The 24,366-nt window shown below is 45.4% G+C and overlaps 1 protein-coding gene across 1 annotated transcript; it reads right to left on the bottom strand.

Annotated features, from left to right (window-relative positions):
- Positions 1–16: 16 nt before the first annotated feature.
- LOC115120704 (FRAS1-related extracellular matrix protein 2-like) lies at positions 17–23,524 on the bottom strand. The gene is made up of 13 exons (XM_065024110.1): positions 23,332–23,524; positions 21,474–21,704; positions 20,981–21,106; positions 19,006–19,257; positions 12,958–13,107; positions 10,838–11,047; positions 7,698–7,895; positions 6,659–6,823; positions 6,188–6,370; positions 2,002–2,132; positions 872–1,030; positions 109–444; positions 17–28 (listed from the first exon to the last, which is right to left on the bottom strand). The coding sequence occupies exons 1-13, from the start codon at positions 23,516–23,518 to the stop codon at positions 17–19; spliced, it is 2,340 nt and encodes a 779-aa protein (XP_064880182.1). The 5' UTR covers positions 23,519–23,524.
- Positions 23,525–24,366: the final 842 nt, after the last annotated feature.

Consider the following 24,366-nt stretch of genomic DNA (forward strand, 5'->3'; position numbering starts at 1 on the left):
CCCTCCCAGTCTCCACTCACCCTCCTCCCTACTGACCACCATGATGGGACTGGACAGCTCCAGACCAGCATCCCCGTTCGTATTGAACGCCCGGGCATCACACTGAACTCTGAAGTCCCCCCCCCCCCAGTCTCCACTCACCTTCCTCCCTGCTGACCACCATGATGGGACTGGACAGCTCCAGACCAGCATCCCCGTTCGTATTGAACGCCCGGCAGCACACTGGACTCTCGACCCAGCCTGGAAGTAGATGGAGTCCAGGGTGATGGACTTAGTGTTGGTGAAGAAGGTGTTGGTGTCCACCTCTCTCAGGGGCGAGGTGACCCCGTCCGACCCGCTGGGGGCGCTGACCAGCCAGCGGTACTGGGTCAGGGTGTTGTTGATGCTCTCCGCCGTGCAGATGGAGCCCGTTTTGTCAAAGTCGTGGTATTTGGGGTTGCAGGCCTGCAGGTGAGGGAGGGGCCACAGATACGTGGTATTATGGTATGTAATAGGACTATACACAGTCGTCTTGTAAACAGCGCTCAACACGTGAAGTGAAGTTTACGAGGCTATATGCAATGGTATATCGGTAATATGTATTTGAGAATACACGTGTACATTTGTTATGCCGGCGAAAGGGTCTCATGTTTAGGATTTAGTCAGAACTGGAGAAAGCATTTTGATTTTCCACTTAAACAACAGGTTTTGAAACTATGAAACACAAAGACCTTCCGTTTGAAGCCTCTGCTTTTTGGACTGGATGAAAGTATTCCGACCTTGTCGCTAGCTTTACATGGTTAAACACCTGGATATGAGGTGTGTGTGTCTGTGTGTCTAGGGGGTTGCATTCTGCGTGTGTGTGTGTCTGGGCCCTGTGGCCACCACTCACCGTCACACAGACGATGGGGTAGCCAGTAGAGGGGTGAGGGTTGTCCCTGGCGCGGGCCGTGTCGTCGTACATTAGCAGGGACACCACAGTAGGCACAGCCGGGAAGGTGACGTCTGCCACGCTGTCCATCTCCTCGATGTACACAATTGCCTTACTCATCTGATGAACGGGAGAGAGAGAGATTCAAAACACCATTCCGTGGGTATAGCACACTTTATGGTGTTCTACATTGTAAACTTGGACGTTTGAGAAGGTGGAGTCCTCCTTAGAAGAGCATATTTGTAATACCAATGGAGAAAAGTGAGTTAAAGTGAGCGTACACCTCTAGCATTATTTGTGTCAGGTTAGTGGTATGGTACAGTACATGTCTGGGATGCCACATAGCTGTGTTTGTAGGTCACACTGCTCTGTGGGTTGACTTGAGGGACATTCTCATAGCATGGACTCAACCAGGAAGTCTTTTTATAATAGCTGGTGATTTGGGTGCTGGGGCCGCTGAAAGTGGCAGCTGCTGCCTGGCTATTTGTGTGTTCAAGTCTGTGTGCATGCCTTGAGACCCGCTGAGGGTATTTATATGGTGTGTGTGTGTGTGTGTGTGTGTCTCTCGGTGGGTGATCTAGGTGGGTGTCAGCAGCATACCACCCTGCATCTCACTGCTGGCTTGCCTCTGAAGCTAAGCAGGGTTGGTCCTGGATGGGAGACCAGATTCTGCTGGAAGTGCTGTTGTAGGGCCCGTAGGAGGCACTCTTTCCTCTGGACTAAAACTAAGAAGATCCCAATGCCCCAGGGCAGTGATTGGGACATTGCCCTGTGTAGGGTGCCATCTTTCGGATGGGACGTTAAACGGGTGTCCTGACTCTGTGGTCACTAAAGATCCCATGGCACTTATCGTAAGAGTGCTAACCCTGGTGTCCTGGCTAAATTCCCAATCTGACCCTCATACCTTCATGGTCACCTAATCATCCCCTGTTTCCAATTGGCTCATTCATCCCCCCTGTAACTATTCCCCTGGTTGTTTCTGTAAATGAGAATGTGTTCTCAGTCAACTGACGAGAGAGGGAGAGAGAGAGAGAAGAGAGAGAGAGAGAGAGAGAGAGAGAGAGAGAGAGAGCCCATGCCCTCAGTCTTACCTGCATCTCTGCGACCATGTACTCATCAGGTTTCATGTGGACGACGAAGGCTTCTCTCATCTCTCTCTGGCCGTCATACAGGATCTGCACCTCCACAAAGTGTTCTGTCTCACCCTCCTTGAACTCCACATCTTGAGAGACACACACAAGGTTAAACAAGAGCTTAATAAGGATCTCTATTAAAAATGTATCAGGTCGTTTTTGGTGTGAATGGGTTATACACAACAGTGCCCAACACAGTATGACAACGATGGCTGTATATTCTACGGTAACAGAATAATGCTAATTATGAAAATTACTCTCTCCAGAAATAAGTCTCTCACTGTTGCCGCCTGCTACCGACCCCCCTCAGCTCCCAGCTGTGCCCTGGACACCATTTGTGAATTGATTGCCCCCCATCTAGCTTCTGAGTTTGTTCTGTTAGGTGACCTAAACTGGGATATGCTTAACACCCCGGCAGTCCTACAATCTAAGCTAGATGCCCTCAATCTCACACAAATCATCAAGGAACCCACCAGGTACAACCCTAACTCTGTAAGCAAGGGCACCCTCATAGACGTCATCCTGACCAACTGGCCCTCCAAATACACCTCCGCTGTCTTCAACCAGGATCTCAGCGACCACTGCCTCATTGCCTGTATCCGCTACGGTGCCGCAGTCAAACGACCACCCCTCATCACTGTCAAACGCTCCCTAAAACACTTCTGTGAGCAGGCCTTTCTAATCGACCTGGCCCGGGTATCCTGGAAGGACATTGACCTCATCCCGTCAGTTGAGGATGCCTGGTCATTCTTTAAGAGTAACTTCCTCACCATATTAGATAAGCATGCACCGTTCAAAAATGCAGAACTAAGAACAGATACAGCCCTTGGTTCACTCCAGACCTGACTGCCCTCGACCAGCACAAAAACATCCTGTGGCGGACTGCAATAGCATCGAACAGTCCCCGCGATATGCAACTGTTCAGGGAAGTCAGGAACCAATACACGCAGTCAGTCAGGAAAGCTAAGGCCAGCTTCTTCAGGCAGAAGTTTGCATCCTGTAGCTCCAACTCCAAAAAAGTTCTGGGACACTGTGAAGTCCATGGAGAACAAGAGCACCTCCTCCCAGCTGCCCACTGCACTGAGGCTAGGGAACACGGTCACCACCGACAAATCCATGATTATCGAAAACTTCAACAAGCATTTCTCAACGGCCGGCCATGCCTTCCGCCTGGCTACTCCTACCTCGGCCAACAGCTCCGGCCCCCGCAGCTCCTCGCCCAAGCCTCTCCAGGTTCTCCTTTACCCAAATCCAGATAGCAGATGTTCTGAAAGAGCTGCAAAACCTGGACCCATATAAATCAGCTGGGCTTGACAATCTGGACCCTCTATTTCTGAAACTATGCGCCGCCATTGTCGCAACCCCTATTACCAGCCTGTTCAACCTCTCTTTCATATCGTCTGAGATCCCCAAGGATTGGAAAGCTGCCGCAGTCATCCCCCTCTTCAAAGGGGAGACACCCTGGACCCAAACTGTTACAGACCTATATCCATTCTGCCCTGCCTATCTAAGGTCTTGAAAGCCAAGTCAACAAACAGGTCACTGACCATTTCGAATCCCACCGTACCTTCTCCGCTATGCAATCTGGTTTCCGAGCCGGTCACGGGTGCACCTCAGCCACACTCAAGGTACTAAACGACATCATAACCGCCATCGATAAAAGACAGTACTGTGCAGCCGTCTTCATCGACCTTGCCAAGGCTTTCGACTCTGTCAATCACCATATTCTTATCGGCAGACTCAGTAGCCTCGGTTTTTCGGATGACTGCCTTGCCTGGTTCACCAATTACTTTGCAGACAGAGTTCAGTGTGTCAAATCGGAGGGCATGTTGTCCGGTCCTCTGGCAGTCTCTATGGGGGTGCCACAGGGTTCAATTCTCGGGCCGACTCTTTTCTCTGTGTATATCAATGATGTTGCTCTTGCTGCGGGCGATTCCCTGATCCACCTCTACGCAGACGACACCATTCTATACACTTTCGGCCCGTCATTGGACACTGTGCTATCTAACCTCCAATCGAGCTTCAATGCCATACAACACTCCTTCCGTGGCCTCCAACTGCTCTTAAACGCTACTAAAACCAAATGCATGCTTTTCAACCGATCGCTGCCTGCACCCGCTTGCCCGACTAGCATCACCACACTGGATGGTTCCGACCTTGAATATGTGGACACCTATAAGTACCTAGGTGTCTGGCTAGACTGCAAACTCTCCTTCCAGACCCATATCAAACATCTCCAATCGAAAATCAAATCAAGAGTCGGCTTTCTATTCCGCAACAAAGCCTCCTTCACTCACGCTGCCAAGCTTACCCTAGTAAAACTGACTATCCTACCGATCCTCGACTTCGGCGATGTCATCTACAAAATTGCTTCCAACACTCTTCTCAGCAAACTGGATGCAGTTTATCACAGTGCCATCCGTTTTGTCACTAAAGCACCTTATACTACCCACCACTGCGACTTGTATGCTCTAGTCGGCTGGCCCTCACTACATATTCGGAACATCGCCAGATCCACTGGCTCCAGGTCATCTACAAGGCCATGCTAGGAAAAGCTCCGCCTTATCTCAGCTCACTGGTCACGATGGCAACACCCATCCGTAGAAACACGCGCTCCAGCAGGTGTATCTCATTGATCATCCCTAAAGCCAACACCTCATTCGGCCGCCTTTCGTTCCAGTACTCTGCTGCCTGTGACTGGAACGAATTGCAAAAATCGCTGAAGTTGGAGACTTTTATCTCCCTCACCAACTTCAAACATCAGCTATCTGAGCAGCTAACCGATCGCTGCAGCTGTACATAATCTATTGGTAAATAGCCCACCCATCTTCACCTACCTCATCCCCACAGTTTTTATTTTTTATTTATTTACTTTTATGCTCTTTTGCACACCAATATCTCTACCTGTACATGATCATCTGATCATTTATCACTCCAGTGTTAATCTGCAATATTGTAATTATTCGCCTACCTCCTCATGCCTTTTGCACACATTGTATATAGACTCCCCTTTTTTCTCTACTGTGTTATTGACTTGTTAATTGTTTACTCCATGTGTAACTCTGTGTTGTCTGTTCACACTGCTATACTTTATCTTGGCCAGGTCGCAGTTGCAAATGAGAACCTGTTCTCAACTAGCCTACCTGGTTAAATAAAGGTGAAATAAAATAAAATAAAAAAATGCTGAGAATTTAAAATGTATGTCAAACAAGAAAAATATCATTGCAAACTTAAACAAACCATACAACTCTCTGACAAGACTACTTTTAACAACTGACACTGAACATTTGACTTAAAAACTAATTTACTTGAAGAACAGTGCAGATGCAAAGTTTGGTAACAGAATGACGGTATGTGCTGTTTCTTCAACTAAATGTGTTTTTGTAAAATGTTCAGTGGACATTGTTAAAAGTCGTCCTTGTGCATAGAGTTGTAAAGGTTTATTTAACTTTGCAATCATTGTTTTTTCTTTGACATCCATTTTAAAGCGAGTCTCAGCATCATTCTGTTACTGTGGTAAGGCCCCTACCCTTCTCTCATATGGTTCTGTTCTAACGCCCATACTAACATCCCACATGAAGCAATATTTTGGACAATCTAAGAAGGATTCTAGAGTGGATAATGGAACATAGACTACAGTTCCTGTATGTGTACTCACCCTCCGACAGCAGGTTGTAGTCCTCTCTGGACGTTAGGGTTAGTTATGTCTGTGTTTCACGATTATAAACTATATAATAACTTAATGCTAGGACTCACCCTCTGACAGCGGGTTGTAGTCCTCTCTGGACGTTAGGGTTAGTTATGTCTGTGTTACATGATTATAAACTATATAATAACTTAATGGTAGGACTCACCCTCTGACAGCAGGTTGTAGTCCTCTCTGGACGTTAGGGTTAGTTATGTCTGTGTTACATGATTAAACTATATAATAACTTAATGGTAGGACTCACCCTCTGACAGCAGGTTGTAGTCCTCTCTGGACGTTAGGGTTAGTTATGTCTGTGTTACATGATTATAAACTATATGATGACTTAATGGTAGGACACCCTCTGACAGCAGGTTGTAGTCCTCTCTGGACGTTAGGGTTAGTTATGTCTGTGTTACATGATTCTAAACTATATGATAACTTAATGCTAGGACTCACCCTCCGACAGCGGGTTGTAGTCCTCTCCGGAGGTGGCTGACCCGTCCTTGGTGTGGACCCTAACCAGGGAGACCTTGGAGGTGTCTCCTAGCCTCAGGATAGGGATCTTCACCACGGCTGTCTCCCCCTGGATCTGAGGCTCCCGTACACTGTACTTTATCTCACTGAAACGGATGATGGGCTCTGAGGAGAGAGAATACGGTTTGACTCCCGATACAAAACAGAACATACTCTGGATGTCATAAGGTGAACGCACCAATTTGTAAGTCGCTCTGGATAAGAGCGTCTGCTAAATGACTTAAATGTAATGTAAATGTACTACCGACTCTAACTCTCTAGAGACTGAATCAAATAATTAATAAAACAGAGTGTTTTGGCATTTAATTTGTAATACTTTGTTAGATAGATCTATACAATGTAGCCCGATGTTCGGTGTGGTAGATATCTCCGTGTTCCTTGGGGAAAGCTTACTGTCTTTCTCGTCAGTAATGGTGACCACCGCCTCGCTCTGTTCCCCTGTGGAGGCTCCGAAGGGTGACTTGCTCTTGGGCGTTCCCAGGACCAGACGGAACTCCTCGTCCTCCTCGTATAGGTTATCATCCACCAGGTTCACCACACACTCCTTCTCACTCTCCCCTGTGGGACAGACGGACAGGGGGAACACAGCGTTAACACATAGAAATATGAGGATATGGGGGGTTGGCATATAAAAAGACATTGAGAGAGAGAAGGGGTAGAGCTAGGGAAGGAGGGAGAGAGAGAGAGGGAGGGAGAGGAAGGGAGAGAGAGAGAGAGAGAGGGAGGGAGAGAGAGAAGGGGAGAGAGAGAGAGAGAGAGAGAGAAGGGGTAGAGCTAGGGAAGGAGGGAGAGAGAGAGAGGGAGGGAGAGGAAGGGAGAGAGAGAGAGAGAGGGGAGTGAGAGGAAGGGAGAGAGAGAGAGGGAGAGAAGGGGGAGAGAGAGAGAGAGAGAGAAGGGGTAGAGCTAGGGAAGGAGGGAGAGAGAGGGGGAGGGAGAGGAAGGGAGAGAGAGAGAGAGAGAGAGGGAGTGAGAGGAAGGGAGAGAGAGAGAGAGAGAGAAGGGGTAGAGCTAGGGGGAGAGAGAGAGAGAGAGAGGGGTAGAGCTAGGGAAGGAGGGAGAGAGAGAGGAGGGAGAGAAGGGGGAGAGAGAGAGAGAGAGAAGGGGTAGAGCTAGGGAAGGAGGGAGAGAGAGAGAGGGAGGGAGAGGAAGGGAGAGAGAGAGAGAGGGGGGGTAGAGAGGGAAGGAGGGAAGAGAAGGGGGAGAGCTAGGAAGGAGGGGGGAGAGAGAGAGAGTGAGTGAGAGGAAGGAGAGAGAGAGAGAGAGAGAAGGGGGGTAGAGCTAGGGAAGGAGGGAGAGAGAGAGAGGGAGGGAGAGGAAGGGAGAGAGAGAGAGGAAGGGAGAGAGAGAGAGAGAGAGAGAGAGAAGAGAGAGAGAGAGAGAGAGAGAGAGGGAAGAGAGAGAGAGAAACAGAAAGAGAGAGAGACCGGGTTACCTGGGAAGAAGGTGATGAGTGACCCGTCCGTGTTGGGCCTCTCATCATAATCCATCATGACCTGGGCAGAGCCTTGGCGGGTGTAGCAGCGCACCGTAGACCTGTGACTGATGTCTCCACTACGATACACTACGGCCTTCATCTCCCCGTCCGCCTCATCCACCTTATAGGCTGCATCCTTGAACTGAACCTTGGGCACTGGAATGATAAGTAGATTTGAATTAGGCTCTGAAGAGAACAGAATACTACTACTACAGTACTGTGGTTTTCTAGTAGCTCAATATTATTTTCATGGTTTCTGCATAGAGAGTTAGTTTAATTTTTAGTTTAATTTCTCATTGCTCACTGACTAAATGTGCCTTAGACAATCATCTCAAAGCTACTTTTATATGGATAACAAAACACAAACAATTCATACAAAGAGAAAAGCTAAAACAGTGGTTATGTTAATGCTAAAACAGTGGTTATGTTAACACTAAAACAGTGGTTATGCTAGAGCTAAAACAGTGGTTATGTTAGCGCTAAAACAGTGGTTATGTTAGCGCTAAAACAGTGGTTATGCTAGAGCTAAAACAGTGGTTATGTTAGTGCTAAAACAGTGGTTATGTTAGCGCTAAAACAGTGGTTATGTTAGTGCTAAAACAGTGGTTATGTTAGTGCTAAAACAGTGGTTATGTTAGCGCTAAAACAGTGGTTATGTTAGCGCTAAAACAGTGGTTATGTTAGCGCTAAAACAGTGCTTATGTTAACGCTAAAACAGAGGTTAGCGCTAAAACAGTGCTTATGTTAACGCTAAAATAGAGGTTATGTTAACACTAAAACAGTGCTTATGTTAACACTAAAACAGTGGTTATGTTAACGCTAAAACAGTGGTTATGTTAACGCTAAAACAGTGGTTATGTTAACACTAAAACAGTGGTTATGTTCTACGCTAAAACAGTGGTTATGTTAACACTAAAACAGTGGTTATGTTAACGCTAAAACAGTGGCTATGTTAACACTAAAACAGTTGTTATGTTAGTGCTAAAACAGTGGTTATGTTAGCGCTAAAACAGTGGTTATGTTAGAGCTAAAACAGTGGTTAACGCTAAAACAGTGGTTATGTTAATGCTAAAACAGTGGTTATGTTAACACTAAAACAGTGGTTATGTTCTACGCTAAAACAGTGGTTATGTTAACGCTAAAACAGTGGTTATGTTAACACTAAAACAGTTGTTATGTTAGTGCTAAAACAGTGGTTATGTTAGCGCTAAAACAGTGGTTATGCTAGAGCTAAAACAGTGGTTATGTTAGTGCTAAAACAGTGGTTATGTTAGAGCTAAAACAGTGGTTATGTTAACACTAAAACAGTGGTTATGTTAGAGCTAAAACAGTGGTTATGTTAACACTAAAACAGTGGTTATGTTAACACTAAAACAGTGGTTATGTTAGAGCTAAAACAGTGGTTATGTTAACACTAAAACAGTGGTTATGTTAGAGCTAAAACAGTGGTTATGTTAACACTAAAACAGTGGTTATGTTAACACTAAAACAGTGGTTATGTTAACACTAAAACATAGGTTATGTTAACACTAAAACAGTGGTTATGTTAACACTAAAACAGTGGTTATGTTCTACGCTAAAACAGTGGTTATGTTAACGCTAAAACAGAGGTTAGCGCTAAAACAGTGCTTATGTTAACACTAAAACAGTGGTTATGTTAACACTAAAACAGTGGTTATGTTAGCGCTAAAACAGTCGTTATGTTAACGCTAAAACAGTGGTTATGTTAGTGCTAAAACAGGGGTTATGTTAGCGCTAAAACAGTGGTTATGTTAGCGCTAAAACAGTGGTTATGTTAACACTAAAACAGTGCTTATGTTAACGCTAAAACAGTGGTTATGTTAACACTAAAACAGTGGTTATGTTAACGCTAAAACAGTGGTTATGTTAACACTAAAACAGTGGTTATGTTAGAGCTAAAACAGTGGTTATGTTAACACTAAAACAGTGGTTATGTTAACACTAAAACAGTGGTTATGTTAACACTAAAACAGTGGTTATGTTCTACGCTAAAACAGTGGTTATGTTAACGCTAAAACAGAGGTTAGCGCTAAAACAGTGCTTATGTTAACACTAAAACAGTGGTTATGTTAACACTAAAACAGTGGTTATGTTAACACTAAAACAGTGGTTATGTTAGTGCTAAAACAGTGGTTATGTTAGTGCTAAAACATTGGTTATGTTAGCGCTAAAACAGTGGTTATGTTAGAGCTAAAACAGTGGTTATGTTAGTGCTAAAACAGTGGTTATGTTAGTGCTAAAACAGTGGTTATGTTAGCGCTAAAACAGTGGTTATGTTAGTGCTAAAACAGTGGTTATGTTAGTGCTAAAACAGTGGTTATGTTAGTGCTAAAACAGTGGTTATGTTAGTGCTAAAACAGTGGTTATGTTAGCGCTAAAACAGAGGTTAGCGCTAAAACAGTGCTTATGTTAACGCTAAAATAGAGGTTATGTTAACACTAAAACAGTGGTTATGTTAACGCTAAAACAGTGGTTATGTTAACACTAAAACAGAGGTTAGCGCTAAAACAGTGCTTATGTTAACGCTAAAATAGAGGTTAGCGCTAAAACAGTGCTTATGTTAACACTAAAACAGTGCTTATGTTAACACTAAAACAGTGCTTATGTTAACACTAAAACAGTGGTTATGTTAACGCTAAAACAGTGGTTATGTTAACACTAAAACAATGTGTGAAAAAGTGTGTGTGTCTGTATAATTCATGGTCAGTGACAGTATCATTAACTGGGATGGTGGTCTTGCTGGGGGCTATATATCTACATGTGTGGGGATGTGTTACAGAGTGTGTATAACTCACGGTCAGTAACAGTATCATTAATAGTGATGGTGGTCTTGCTGGGGGCTATATATCTACATGTGTGGGGATGTGTTACAGAGTGTGTATAACTCACGGTCAGTAACAGTATCATTAATAGTGATGGTGGTCTTGCTGGGGGCTATATATCTACATGTGTGGGGATGTGTTACAGAGTGTGTATAACTCACGGTCAGTAACAGTATCATTAATAGTGATGGTGGTCTTGCTGGGGGCTATATATCTACATGTGTGTGTATGTGTTACAGAGTTTGTATAACTCACGGTCAGTAACAGTATCATTAATAGTGATGATGGTCTTGCTGGGCTCTCCCAGCACAGCGTTCATGGGCATCCTCAGCACCAGGTCAAAGGTTTCCGGCCCCTCCAGCTCCGGCTGACCCAGGTCATCCAGGATGGTCACTCTGAATGTCTGCATGGTCACCCCGGGGGCAAAGTCCAGGTTACGGCTGATGCCCACGTAGTCCAGGCCGGCTGGCAGGGGGACACGGGGAACATAGAAATAGAACATTACACATATATCTTTATGGACAGAGAGTCAGCAAGGGCATTGGAATACTACCATAACAGAGAAAGAGATGACACCGGAATGTTTGAGAAATATTAGGAACGATCGGGAATTCTGTGTAATTACACTGATAGAGAGATTGTGAGTAATGTGAAAACAGAGATTGAGGGACTCCAGGGGAATTGTAAATACTGTGACACATACAGTGGCTTGCGAAAGAATTCACCCCCCTTGCCATTTTTCCTATTTTGTTGCCTTACAACCTAGAATTAAAATATATTTTTTGGGGGGGGTTGTATCTTTTGATTTACACAACATGCCTACCACTTTGAAGATACAAAATATGTTTTATTATGAAACAAACAAGAAATAAGACAAAAAACCTGAAAACTTGAGTGTGCATAACTATTCACACCCCCAAAGTCAATACTTTGTAGAGGCACCTTTTGCAGCAATTACAGCTGCAAGTCTTTTGGGGTATGTCTCTATAAGCTTGGCACATCTAGCCACTGGGATTTTGCCCATTCTTCAAGGCAAAACTGCTCCAGCTCCTTCAAGTTGCATGGGTTCCGCAATCTTTAAGTCATACCACAGATTCTCAATTGGATTGAGGTCTGGGCTTTGACTAGGCCATTCCAAGACTTTTCAATGTTTCCCCTTAAACCACTCAAGTGTTGCTTTAGCAGTATGCATAGGGTCATTGTCCTGCTGGAAGGTGAACCTCCGTCCCAGTCTCAAATCTCTGGAAGACTGAAACAGGTTTCCCTCAAGAATTTCCCTGTATTTAGCGCCATCCAACATTCCTTCAATTTTGACCAGTTTCCCAGTCCCTGTCGATGAAAAACATTCCCAAAGCATGATGCTGCCACCACCATGCTTCACTGTGGGGATGGTGTTCTCTGGGTTATGAGAGGTGTTGGGTTTGCGCTAGACATAGCGTTTTCCTTGATGGCCAAAAAGTGAAATTTTATTCTCATCTGACCCGAGTACCTTCTTCCATATGTTTGGGGAGTCTCCCACATGCCTTTTGGCAAACACCAAACGTGTTTGCTTATTTCTTTCTTTAAGCAATGTCTTTTTTCTGGCCACTCTTCCGTAAAGCCCAGCTCTGTGGAGTGTACGGCTTGAAGTGGACAGACACTCCAATCTCCGCTGTGGAGCTTTGCAGATCCTTCAGGGTTATCTTTGGTCTCTTTGTTGCCTCTCTGATTAATACCCTCCTTGCCCGGTCCGTGAGTTTTGGTGGGCGGCCTTCTCTTGGCAGGTTTGTTGTAGTGCCATATTCTTTCCATTTTTGAATAATGGATTTAATGGTGCTCCGTGGATGTTCAAAGTTTCTGATATTTTTTTATAACCCAACCCTGATCTGTACTTCTCCACAACTTTATCCCTGACCTGTTTGGATAGCTCCTTGGTCTTAATGGTGATGCTTGCTTGGTGGTGACGCTTGCTTGGTGGTGCTACAGACTCTGGGGCCTGCAACACCACTAAGAACAGGTGTAAATATACTGAGATCATGTGACACTTAGATTGTACACAGGTGGACTTTATTTAACTCTCTCTCTCTTTATTTAACTAATTATGTGACTTCTGAAGGTAATTGGTTGCACCAGATCTTCTTCAGGGGCTTCGTAGCAAAGGGGGGTGAATATATAGTATATATTCTTTTTTTTGTTATTTTTTAAATTTCATTTCACCAATTTGGACTATTTTGTGTATGCCCATTACATTACATTTAAATTACAGGTTGTAAATGCAACAAAATAGGAAAAACGCTAGGGGGGATGAATACTTTTGCAAGGCACTGTATTCTGGAAACGCTACACCACAAAGAGGATAGGAATAATAGATCTAACATTCACGTTCTTCTTCTGACCTTCAGCAGAGACGGGGTCACTCTTCCTGGAGCGGACGGTCACTGTGGCCGTCTTGGAGAGGTCAGTGCCAGTCCTCCAGACCCTGACCTCCACATAGCCTGAACTCTCATCCACAATGTAATCTAGTTCTCCGAAATACAGAGAGGGCTCTGTGGGTTAGAGGGAGAAAGAGAGAGATGGGGGAGGGAGGGGAGAGAGAGAGAGGTCAGGTCAGTATATAATCATCTACATCTTACAGATATGAACATTAAGCTACAAACATGTGGTTTTGATTAAGGATGTCTTTGGGGTAGAAGCTGTCATGGGATAATCCACATTTCTGGTCTGAACTCGGCTTGTCAGATAAAGTTGGTACGGCTGACGGGGTCATCCCCCTCTTTCCCTCTCTTTCCAGGAAGAGACCTGTCACCCCACTCATCCCTTCATCATCCTCCCCTCATTGAGGCCAGACAGTGTTGTCTGAACTCAGTGCCAGAGGTCTACAGTGCACACCTGAAAAGCCAGGTAGAAATGGGGGATAAGTGAAAGGGGGATGAGTTGGGGGGGAGAAGAGGGATGGGATGTCCATCTTGTCTGATGACAGTAGCACTGATAAGAGGGAGGAGATGGGGGAGGCAGCACAGATAGGAGGATCTCTCTACCTCTCCCTCTCTGAGTAATAGACTAGAGGGAAGGAATGCATATCTTTGGAACACACAGCGGATTAATCTCTCTACACCCCTCTATAACAGCCAGAATGATCATCAGTGACAAGCTACCGCTGTCTACTGTCCACCCCTCTATAACAGCCAGACTCATCATCACTGACAAGCTACCGCTGTCTACTGTCCACCCTTCTATAACAGCCAGACTCATCATCACTGACAAGCTACCGCTGTCTACTGTACACCCCTCTATAACAGCCCGACTCATCATCACTGACAAGCTACCGCTGTCTACTGTCCACCCCTCTATAACAGCCCGACTCATCATCACTGACAAGCTACCGCTGTCTACTGTCCACCCCTCTATAACAGCCCGACTCATCATCACTGACAAGCTACCGCTGTCTACTGTACACCCCTCTATAACAGCCAGACTCATCATCACTGACAAGCTACCGCTGTCTACTGTACACCCCTCTATAACAGCCCGACTCATCATCACTGACAAGCTACCGCTGTCTACTGTACACCCCTCTATAACAGCCAGACTCATCATCACTGACAAGCTACCGCTGTCTACTGTCCACCCCTCTATAACAGCCAGACTCATCATCACTGACAAGCTACCGCTGTCTACTGTACACCCCTCTATAACAGCCAGACTCATCATCACTGACAAGCTACCGCTGTCTACTGTACACCCTTCTATAACAGCCAGACTCATCATCACTGACAAGCTACCGCTGTCTACTGTACACCCCTCTATAACAGCCAGACTCATCATCACTGACAAGCTACTGCTGTCTACTGTCCACCCCTCTATAACAGCCAGACTCATCATCACTGACAAGCTACCGCTGTCTACTGTACACCCCTCTATAACAGCCAGACTCATCATCACTGACAAGCTACTGCTGTCTACTATACATCCACTAATGAGGTTGATCTATAATTGAGCCTCCTGCCATTTCTATAAGGGGCAGATACAATATTGTGACACTCGTGATTATTTAGTCTATAGCTGGATAAAATAGTAAAAGTAAGACATGGAGAATAGGAAGTATGTACACATTTAACTGACTGTTAGGTGAAGAGGATTTTAAGAGGTGGTCTAGAGATGTTTTTAGACTAGGGCTTGTACTGCCGCAGTCAGAAAACCACAGCTGACCCGCTGAAACTTGGCTTACTCTCAATGCCTCTCAATCACCAGAGATACTGTTTAGTACCAGGGGCGGCTGGTTAGGGGGAAGGAGACATGGCAATCCCTAAAGGATCACTGAGAAGGAAGAGCCAGACTAATAACAATGAAGCCCAATGCTGGCTGGGGTCCCAACCACAGGTTTACTCAGCCAGGAAGATGGGTTTACACGCACACACACACGCACACACGCACGCATACACGCGCACACACGCACACGCACACATACACGCACACGCACACACACACACACACACACACACACACACACACACACACACACACACACACACACACACACACACACACACACACACACACACACACACACACACACACACACACACACACACACACACACACACACACACACACACACACACACACACACACACACACACACACACACACAGTGTTGTCACTTTAGATTTCAGGACCCACCAAGAAGTTTGTGGCACAATGGAGGAATGGATCTTTACATTGAGAAGACATCTCCTCTTGTCGCCTGGAGATCATGTCTGGGAATGCACGCTGATTACTTAGACATAACGTTTCCATTGTACTCCAAATTACAGGGGAGGAAGTGGGGAGTGTAGCCCTGACTGTGAGTGTGTCTGTCATTAGAATAAACCAGTTAGTGAAATAAATTAGCTCTGAAGGGTGGGAGAGAGGAAGGAGAGGAGGAGGAGGAGGAGGAGGAGGAGAAGTGCAGAGGAGAGGAAGAGGAACGGCTCAGAGAGACAACTAAAGAGAGATAAATGACTCATTCAGTCAGAGTGGATGGGGAGGACTGGAGTGGCCTCAGATTCAGAAAGTAAATCACTTGAACACTAAGGGGCAGTTTCCCAGACACAGCTTAAAGGCTGATTTTTGTGATTTTCCTGTGTTTTATATATATTTCCACACTTTGAGTTTGGAATAATACTGTGAAATAGCTGTTAGTGTAAGAGCTGTTTGAAAAGGCCGCCTGAAATTTCAGCCTGTTTTGGTGGGATGGAGTTTTGGCCTTCCAAATAAGAAAGAGATAATATAATATAATAATATAATAAGAAAGAGATTTCTAAACCTCTCTACCAGTAATGGCTCATTTTCAGTTTTCCCCTTCCCACTCAGACCACTCCCAGACATTCCTAGAAAAGTTATTGCTTGAGAAATCACCCTTTGCTAAGAAGCAATGTTTGTGTATTTTTGTCCATTTTAATTTAAAACAACCACAGTGAGGTAATTCATTCTTACCCAGTAATGATTTGATTTTGAGATAAAAACGGCTGCATTGGACCCTTAAGACTGGTCCTGGATTAAATCTCCATTGAACGCGTTTCTTGGTTTACCTGTGTAACAAACAAACACATCTCCTCTTTCTCATCTAAAGCCTACGGGTGATATTTGACCTACATGCAAACGAAAAGAGGGAACATTCATGTCGATATGATATCCTAATATGTTGTTTTTTTAACTTCCAGAGCGTTCTTGAAGTTGTAAACAAACCATCACCCCCATCTCAGATAACAGCTACACAAATAAAACAAAAATGGAGGCTGAAAACCATCAAACAGGAGCCGGAGGAAAAACATGCCTGTCATTTGACTCCTCTCCCACAAATCCCTGTTTCCCCCTGTTTCCCCACCTGCCTCTTGGCCCCTGCAACACAAAGGGAAGCCCTCTGTTTCCCCCCAGCTCCACTGAACGGGGGAGTTGGAGGAGTGTCTCAGAACAAAACACGTTCAGGGAGCTCTTTTATGTGTCATGACAGAGGGTTGTCCAGTGTAGTTAAGACTGGAGTTTCTATTCGATTCTATTTTCTCTCTTCCCAGTTCTACCACCTGTTACTAGAAGTATAGGATAGAACAGATGGAGTGTGTAGTCAGGGGTAGAGCGAGAGGAGGGAGCAGGGAGAAGGGGAAGGACAGGGCAAAGTGAGGGAAGTCAAGACAAACATGTGGGGAGAGGTGCTTTTGTCTTGGGTTGAGTGTGTTTGTGTGCCACTGTCTGTCTGTGTGTGGCTTTGGGGAATGGTACCATCCATGAGTGGACCTGTAGTGGAATAGATTACACAGAGAGACCAGTGGTTATGGTGTTGATGATGGCAGTAAAGAAGGGCATCACACCCTCTGGTTATGCTGGAGGATCCCCAGCACCCGGCCTCTGAGTTATGGTTTTGATGATGGCTGGAGGATCCTCAGCACCTGGCCTCTGAGTTATGGTGTTGAGGATGGCTGGAGGATCCCCAGCACCCGGCCTCTGAGTTATGGTGTTGATGATGGCTGGAGGATCCCCAGCACCCGGCCTCTGAGTTATGGTGTTGATGATGGCTGGAGGATCCTCAGCACTTGGCCTCTGAGTTATGGTGTTGATGGTGGCTGGAGGATCCCCAGCACCCGGCCTCTGAGTTATGGTGTTGATGATGGCTGGAGGATCCCCAGCACCCGGCCTCTGAGTTATGGTGTTGATGATGGCTGGAGGATCCTCAGCACTTGGCCCTCTGAGTTATGGTGTGATGTTGGCTGATGGTGGCTGGAGGATCCTCAGCACCTGGCCTCTGAGTTATGGTGTTGATGGTGGCTGGAGGATCCTCAGCACCCGGCCTCTGAGTTATGGTGTTGATGATGGCTGGAGGATCCTCAGCACCTGGCCTCTGAGTTATGGTGTTGATGGTAACACTCTCACCAAAGAGGCTTCACTAGGCTTTGTACAGTCCTACAGTCTACATGCTCTCACAAGCCCTACTGTAGTTCCTATGTGGCTCAGTTGTTTTTTGTTGTTGATAAACCAACTTCTAACCACATCTTTCCTGCCTCTCCTCTCTCCTTTCATCTACTGTTTGGCACCAACTCTCTCTCTCTTTCAGTCTCCTGTCTTTCCTCTTTACCTTAGTGCTTCTGGCATGGCTGCATCAATTGTTCCTTTATTCTACCTCACTAACAGGAGAACAAAGAGTGAAGCAAAGTAAAGCTATTGATACGCGTTTATCGTCAGTGAAAAGTAATGACCCTGTTATCAGTTCAATAGTGTTGTATCTAGTTGCACGACTCTGTGTTTTCAGCGACTGTGTTGAATATTAGACAACTGCTGGGAGATCAAATGATCATAAATCAATGTGGATGAAAGGGTTTTGGTTGCTACAGCATCACAGGTGCACACTGACATACAACACACAGCACAGACAGAGACTGACACACAAAAACCCAGAGACAAAGACACACACACCTGTACACTTGTAAATTGTAACTGGGCACATCAAAGTGTCTTGGGCAACAGTTAAGCCCCCATAACAAACATAGAGGAAGTCATATCATTAGGAGTGGCCAATAGGAAGTCCCAGGAAGTCATATCATTAGGAGTGGCCCATAGGAAGTCCCCGGAAGTCATATCATTAGGAGTGGCCCATAGGAAGTCCCCGGAAGTCATATCATTAGGAGTGGCCCATAGGAAGTCCCCGGAAGTCATATCATTAGGAGTGGCCCATAGGAAGTCCCCGGAAGTCATATCATTAGGAGTGGCCCATAGGAAGTCCCCGGAAGTCATATCATTAGGAGTGGCCCATAGGAAGTCCCCGGAAGTCATATCATTAGGAGTGGCCCATAGGAAGTCCCCGGAAGTCATATCATTAGCAGTGGCCCATAGGAAGTCCCCGGAAGTCATATCATTAGGAGTGGCCCATAGGAAGACCCAGGAAATCATGGAGAAAATCTGAAAGGAGCCCCTTTGAAACACTTAATTTGTTTATCTTTTAAAACAGGGTTCATAAAGGGTTATTCTGCCGGCCCCATAGGATAAACCTTTTTGGTTCTAGGTAGAACCCGCTGTGGAAGGGTTCTACATGGAACCCAAAAGAGTTCTACCCGGAACCAAACTTTTTTTATTGAAGGGTTATCCTATGGGGACAGCCGAAGAACCCTTTTAAGTTCTAGATCACACTTTTTTTTAAAGAGTGTACTCCTGTTCACTGAACCCAAGAGACTGGAGGGTCGAATAGGAAGTAATTCTGATACTGGTTTCCTTTATAGTCAATATAGTAAAGGGTCAGGAATCATTGTCTATTACCATGGACGAGTAGCATTCAAGTTGACTTGAACCTGTGTGTTGAACTATTTGAACTAGGGTTTCAAGTTTCAAATAGGGTTTCATGACAATTGATTGACCTCTGTATTCAACAGGTGACTATAGATGCCACCACCCACCATACGCCCAACAACCCCACTCACCGTCGTCGCTGTCGGCCAGGATGGTGACCTTCGCGCTGGGGAAGGTGGCTCCCACCTGGCCCCCCATGGGCATGCTGAGGGTTACGTTGAAGCTCTCTTCCTCCTCGTAGAGCGAATCGTCGATGATGATGATGCGGCAGGGCTTCTCCCTCTGGTCCTTGTCGAAGCGGAGCACGCTGGTGTGGTCCTCGGGACGTGTGATGTAGTCGCTGTAGGAGAGGACCGTGCTGGGGATGGTACCCGTCGCACTGGCTGTTGGGAAAAGGAGTTCAGGGGTCAATGGTTAAGGGTCAATAGAAGAATGAAAGGCAGTTGTGGGGGAAGGAGAGTAGTTTTATGTTATAAATATTTCTACAGTACATTCGGAAAGTATTCAGACCCCTTGACTTTTTGTTTTGTTATGTTACAGCCTTATTCTAAAATGGATCAAAACGTTTTTTCCCCTCATCAATCTACACACAATACCCCATAATGACAAAGCAAAAACTGAAATATTACATTTACATAAGTTTTCTTATCCTTTACTCAGTACTTTGTTGAAGCACCTTTACAGCATTGAGTCTTCTTGGGTATGATGCTACAAGCTTGGCACACCTATATTTAGGGAGTTTGTCCCATTCTTCTCTGCAGATCCTCTCAAGCTCTGTCTGGTTGGATGGGGAGTGTCGCTGCACAGCTATTTTCAGATCTCTCCAGAGATGTTCGATCAGGTTCAAGTTCGGGATCTGGCTGGGCCACTCAAGGACATTCAGAGACTTGGCCCAAAGCCACTCCTGTGTTGTCTTGGCTGTGTGCTTAGGTCGTTGTCTTGTTGGAAGGGGAACCTTCGCCCCAGTCTGAGGTCCTGAGTGCTCTGTACTTTGCTCCATTCATCTTTCTCTCGATCCTGACTAATCTCCCAGTCCCTGCCGCTGAAAAACATCCCCACAGCATGATGCTGCCACCACCATGCTTCACCGTAGGGATGGTGCCAGGTTTCTTCCAGAGGAGACGCTTGGCATTCAGGCCAAAGAGTTCACTCTTGGTTTCATCAGACCAGAGAATCTTTTTTCTCATGGTCTGAGAGTTCTTTAGGCGCCTTGTGGCAAACTCCAAGAGGGCTGTCATGTGCCTTTTACTGAGGAGTGGCTTCCGACTGGCCACTCTACCATAAAGGCCTGATTGGTGGAGTGCTGCAGAGATGGTTGTCCTTCTGGATCTCTGGAACTCTGTCAGAGTGACCATTGGTGTAACAATACAGAGGCGGATGCATGATGCAAGCAACGATGGTTTAATGAATACAGGTTACAGCAGCAACAGGACAGACAGACTGTACTCAGACGGAATCCGACCCAGGGACTAGGGCGCATCCTCCTATGTGAGCGTGCTGAGAAACCCAGGTGAGAGTGTCCGGATGGGTAGGAAGGAGCACAGCAGATAATCCACACAAGGGCGGCGAGAGATGAGTACGGACACACGACACAACCTCAGGGAAGTAACAACGATCTGACAACAAGAAACACTGGTTACAGAACATATAAAGGGAAGATAAGTGATTCCAGCTGGCGCAGACAATCAGGCCGAGATTGGGAACCACGCCCACACAAACACGGGAGAGAGAGAGAGAGAGAGAGAGAGAAAAGGAAAAGGAGGCAGTGGATTCATGAACCGTGACAATTGGGTTCTGACCAAGGCCCTTCTCCCCCGATTGCTCAGTCTTGGTGGTTACAAACTTCTTCCATTTAAGAATGATGGAGGCCACTGTGTTCTTGGGTACCCTTCCCCAGCTCTGTGCTTCGACACAATCCTGTCTCAGAGCTCTACGTCTCAGAGCTCTCAATTTTAGAATAAAGTTGTAACTTAATTAACAAAATGTGGAAAAAGGGAAGGGGTCTGAATACTTTACGAATGCACTGTATATCTATGTGTATTTTATTCATGCATTTAATCTTTGTAAAAACCCATGTATTTGAATGATATATTTGACTGTATTCACCTTGCTGGGTGTAGCAGACGACCATGAGTTCCTGGCTGAGGTCTCCAGAGCGGCGAACAGGCACCAGCAGCTCCCCAATGTCCTCCTCTATCTTATACTCTGCCTGGGGGATGAACACCATGGACTCTGTAGAGGAAAGAGGGAGAAACCATAGAATTCAGAATTAGAATAGTAATTGAATAGGATCTCTATGGGAGAAACACAGAGGATAGGCCATAGAGAACAAGAGAAGAAGAGTTTACAAGCCCAGGTGAGTCTGTACTTATTTGATCCATGCATATTTGCTGCTGTCATCAAATTGCCCAACAATGGAACAATAAACATGATCTGATTCGGGGATCTTAAATGAAGGATACAATTATATTTTTTCATGTGTCAATCCATGTAAATGAATGTAGCCTTTCCAATTGACTTAAAGCCTGTCTACTATTCATAAAGGATTTCATGTCGGAGGGCAAACAGACAATCTGCAGATAAGGCCGTTTATTCTTACCATCACCAGGGTCCACTATCTCCACAGTGGCTGTATCGGGGTACTCCAGCACGGCCATGACAGGCTCCGACAGCTGGATCTCAAAAGTCTCGCTGGTCTCAAACTCCTGGTCCGTGAAGATCTTCACCCTCCAGGTGGCCACAGTCTGGCCTGGGTTGAACTGGACCTGCTTCTGGGCCTTGCCCCGGAAGTCCTTGTCCTTCTCCGCAGTGCCATCCTTGGTGGTGATGCCTGAATAGAACCATATCGAACTGAACTAAATAGAACCTCATTTAATTACATTTAATTGTAATTTAGCTGAAGTAAGCTGAGCTGAACTGAATTGAGTTGAACTGAACCTAATTGAACTGAATAGCTTTATAATAATGGCACGTAGCACTGTGTAGTTTGCAGGGCCTCAGAGGATGTGAGTTGACTGCAGGTTGACTATGATTTACAGACTGTAGTTGCCTGGTTAGCTCTCATTGTCTGTCTTTGTTCATATTTGCCCACTACTATGTCGTCAAAAACAACTGTAAATATAGGAGCCTATGTATAAAAGCTTGTGTGTTGGATGTAGCCAAACAGACAAGCATGTTGACATTACCTGGTGACCTCTATGAGGAAGGGCTATCTGACCCCTCAATCAAACTAGGTTTTTCACCAGCGAGACAGGAAATGGGTCATCAGTCAAACAGGAACACACAGAGGGCAGATTGATAACCAGGGGGTCTGTTTTATTCTTAGGCTTCTTCTAATGGCAGGGTAATAACAGACAAAGTACACTCCATGAAGACCCTTAAAGGGCCAATCAGTCTTTTAACACAATGACAGTTTAATAGGTCCTGCTTTCTGAATAGTCTCTCCTCTGACATTTACATTTTTTTGAAGTACCCCTAGTCAGAGTTGATGGTGGTGGATGATTGAAATATTTACACCCCATTAGGGATAAAATAGTGGCAATTTAAAACTACCTTTATCTGAATGGCAAGCAGAGAAAACAATGGGAGAAATGTACTAACTCAGATATATCACTTGGGGGATGAACCAACGAAGTGCAAACCAGTTCCAACAGGATCTACCATGGTACACTCTTAGAAAAAGGGTTCCAAAAGGGTTCTTCAGCTGTCCCTATAAGAGAACCAAAAGGGTTTTCTACCTGCATTAAAAAGGGTTGGGACAGCCGAATAACCCTTTATGGTTCTAGATAGCACCTTTTTTCAAAGAGTCCACGCCCTTGGTGTCGGCTAATGGGGATCCTAATAAATAAAAAATCAAACCAATATACTATAGATCTGATGTAAATCCTGTTCAAGACATTCAGTACCATAGACATAGAATCTCCATGTCAGCCATATTGAGTGTACCCATTAGTATTCTGTAAAATGACTGAGGAGCCTTGTACCCATTGTAGTCATTCTATTTCTATGTTAGAGGTAAACACTGCTAATGGGTCCCCATTCTAGTCATTCTATATCTATGCTCCCTTACATAAAAACCACATGGTTTCACATGTGGAAAATCACAATTTCACGTAAAATTTCACGTGAAATCATGTGAAAACATTTTTTTTGGAACACTTCACATGTCCCATTCTCGTCATTGTATTTCTAGGTCAAGAAGTAAATACTGCTATAGGGTCAATTTTTGTCATTTTATATCTATGTTTATAGGTAAATACAGTTATAGGGACCCTTCTAGTCATTCTATATCAATGTTTAGAGTTAAATACTCCTATAGGACCCATTCTAGTCATTCTATATCTATGTCTAGAGGTAAATATTGCTATGGGTCCCAATTTTAGTCATTGTATTTATCTGTTTAGGTAAAGGCTGCTGTAGATCTGTGGTAAATACTGTGTAAGACTTCCAATACTCACTGACGAAGGATGTCTCTCCCAGGTATCCCCTGCGTCTGAGCGTCACCTCCAGGAATTTGGCATCCTCATCCACCAGATAGTACTCCTTCTCCAGGCTGATCCACGACCAGTTGAGCCGGAATGGCTGCGGCTTCAGCTTGTTTCCACCTGGAAGTCGAAAGTTTGACATCAGTTTTTGTAAACTCATTGAGCCCTATGACAAAAGACACAGATATTTTAAATTGTGAAGGGTAACTGGATAACTTAATGTCAGGGCTTACCCCCAAATCCTCCATCACAGGAGTCTTGAGTGATGCCTTGTTTCTAATTTCCTCTCTCACTCCATTGTTCTCTCTCTCTCTCTCTCTCTCCCCCTGTCTGTCTGTCTGTCTGTCTGTCTGTCTGTCTGTCTGTCTGTCTGTCTGTCTGTCTGTCTTTCTCTCTCTCTCTCTCTCTCTCTCTCTCTCTCGCTCTCGCTCTCGCTCTCGCTCTCGCTCTCTCTCTCTCTCTCTCTCCCCCCCACTCTCAGTCAATGCCTGGCTAGGGTTTCTCACCTCCTCACCCAGATATGTGTGTCAGTTTCCTGGCTCCTTTGGCAGGGTTGCCTGCCCCTGGCTAGACTCTTACCTTCTTACCAGTCTCGGGAATGGGCCAAAACAGGACAGAGAGAGAGAGACCAGTTTTTAATGGATCACTTGCTGACAGTGACTCAGATAGATACTTATCCCTTCTCTGACAGGCCCTAAGAGGACCCTTGACCTTGTCTGATTGGCCAGAGCTTAGTGGGTTCAGAGAGCCGCGGAGGTTAGAGAGGTGTTGGTCGGTTTTGCACCACTGGTCACAGTGGCAGAAAAGCCTTATTAGCCTGTTATTAACCTGACCCCTGAGTCTAACTCTGAGCAGCCATGGAGGAAGTAGGTCAATGTCAAGATAAGACCCCCAAATTTCAAACAGTATTTGAACCCTCTGAATCACTGGCACTCACCATTTATAAATTGTGCCCTAATCCATACTATCTCATGACTCCTTTATCCTTCAAAAGAAAGTATTCCATGG

Source organism: Oncorhynchus nerka, linkage group LG11 (genome assembly GCF_034236695.1).
Source record: "Oncorhynchus nerka isolate Pitt River linkage group LG11, Oner_Uvic_2.0, whole genome shotgun sequence".
In the NCBI taxonomy this organism is placed as follows: Eukaryota; Metazoa; Chordata; class Actinopteri; order Salmoniformes; family Salmonidae; genus Oncorhynchus; species Oncorhynchus nerka.

Bases quoted from the DNA above. Each gene is read 5' to 3' on its own strand.
- LOC115120704 (XM_065024110.1), bottom strand. From the start codon at position 23,518: ATGAGTTTACAAAAACTGATGTCAAACTTTCGACTTCCAGGTGGAAAC. The intron at 6,371-6,658 runs GTAAGCTTTCCC...CTCTCTCCTCAG, and splicing joins CATTACTGACGAGAAAGACA to AGCCCATCATCCGTTTCAGT. The intron at 1,031-2,001 runs GTAAGACTGAGG...CCCGTTCATCAG, and splicing joins ACATGGTCGCAGAGATGCAG to ATGAGTAAGGCAATTGTGTA.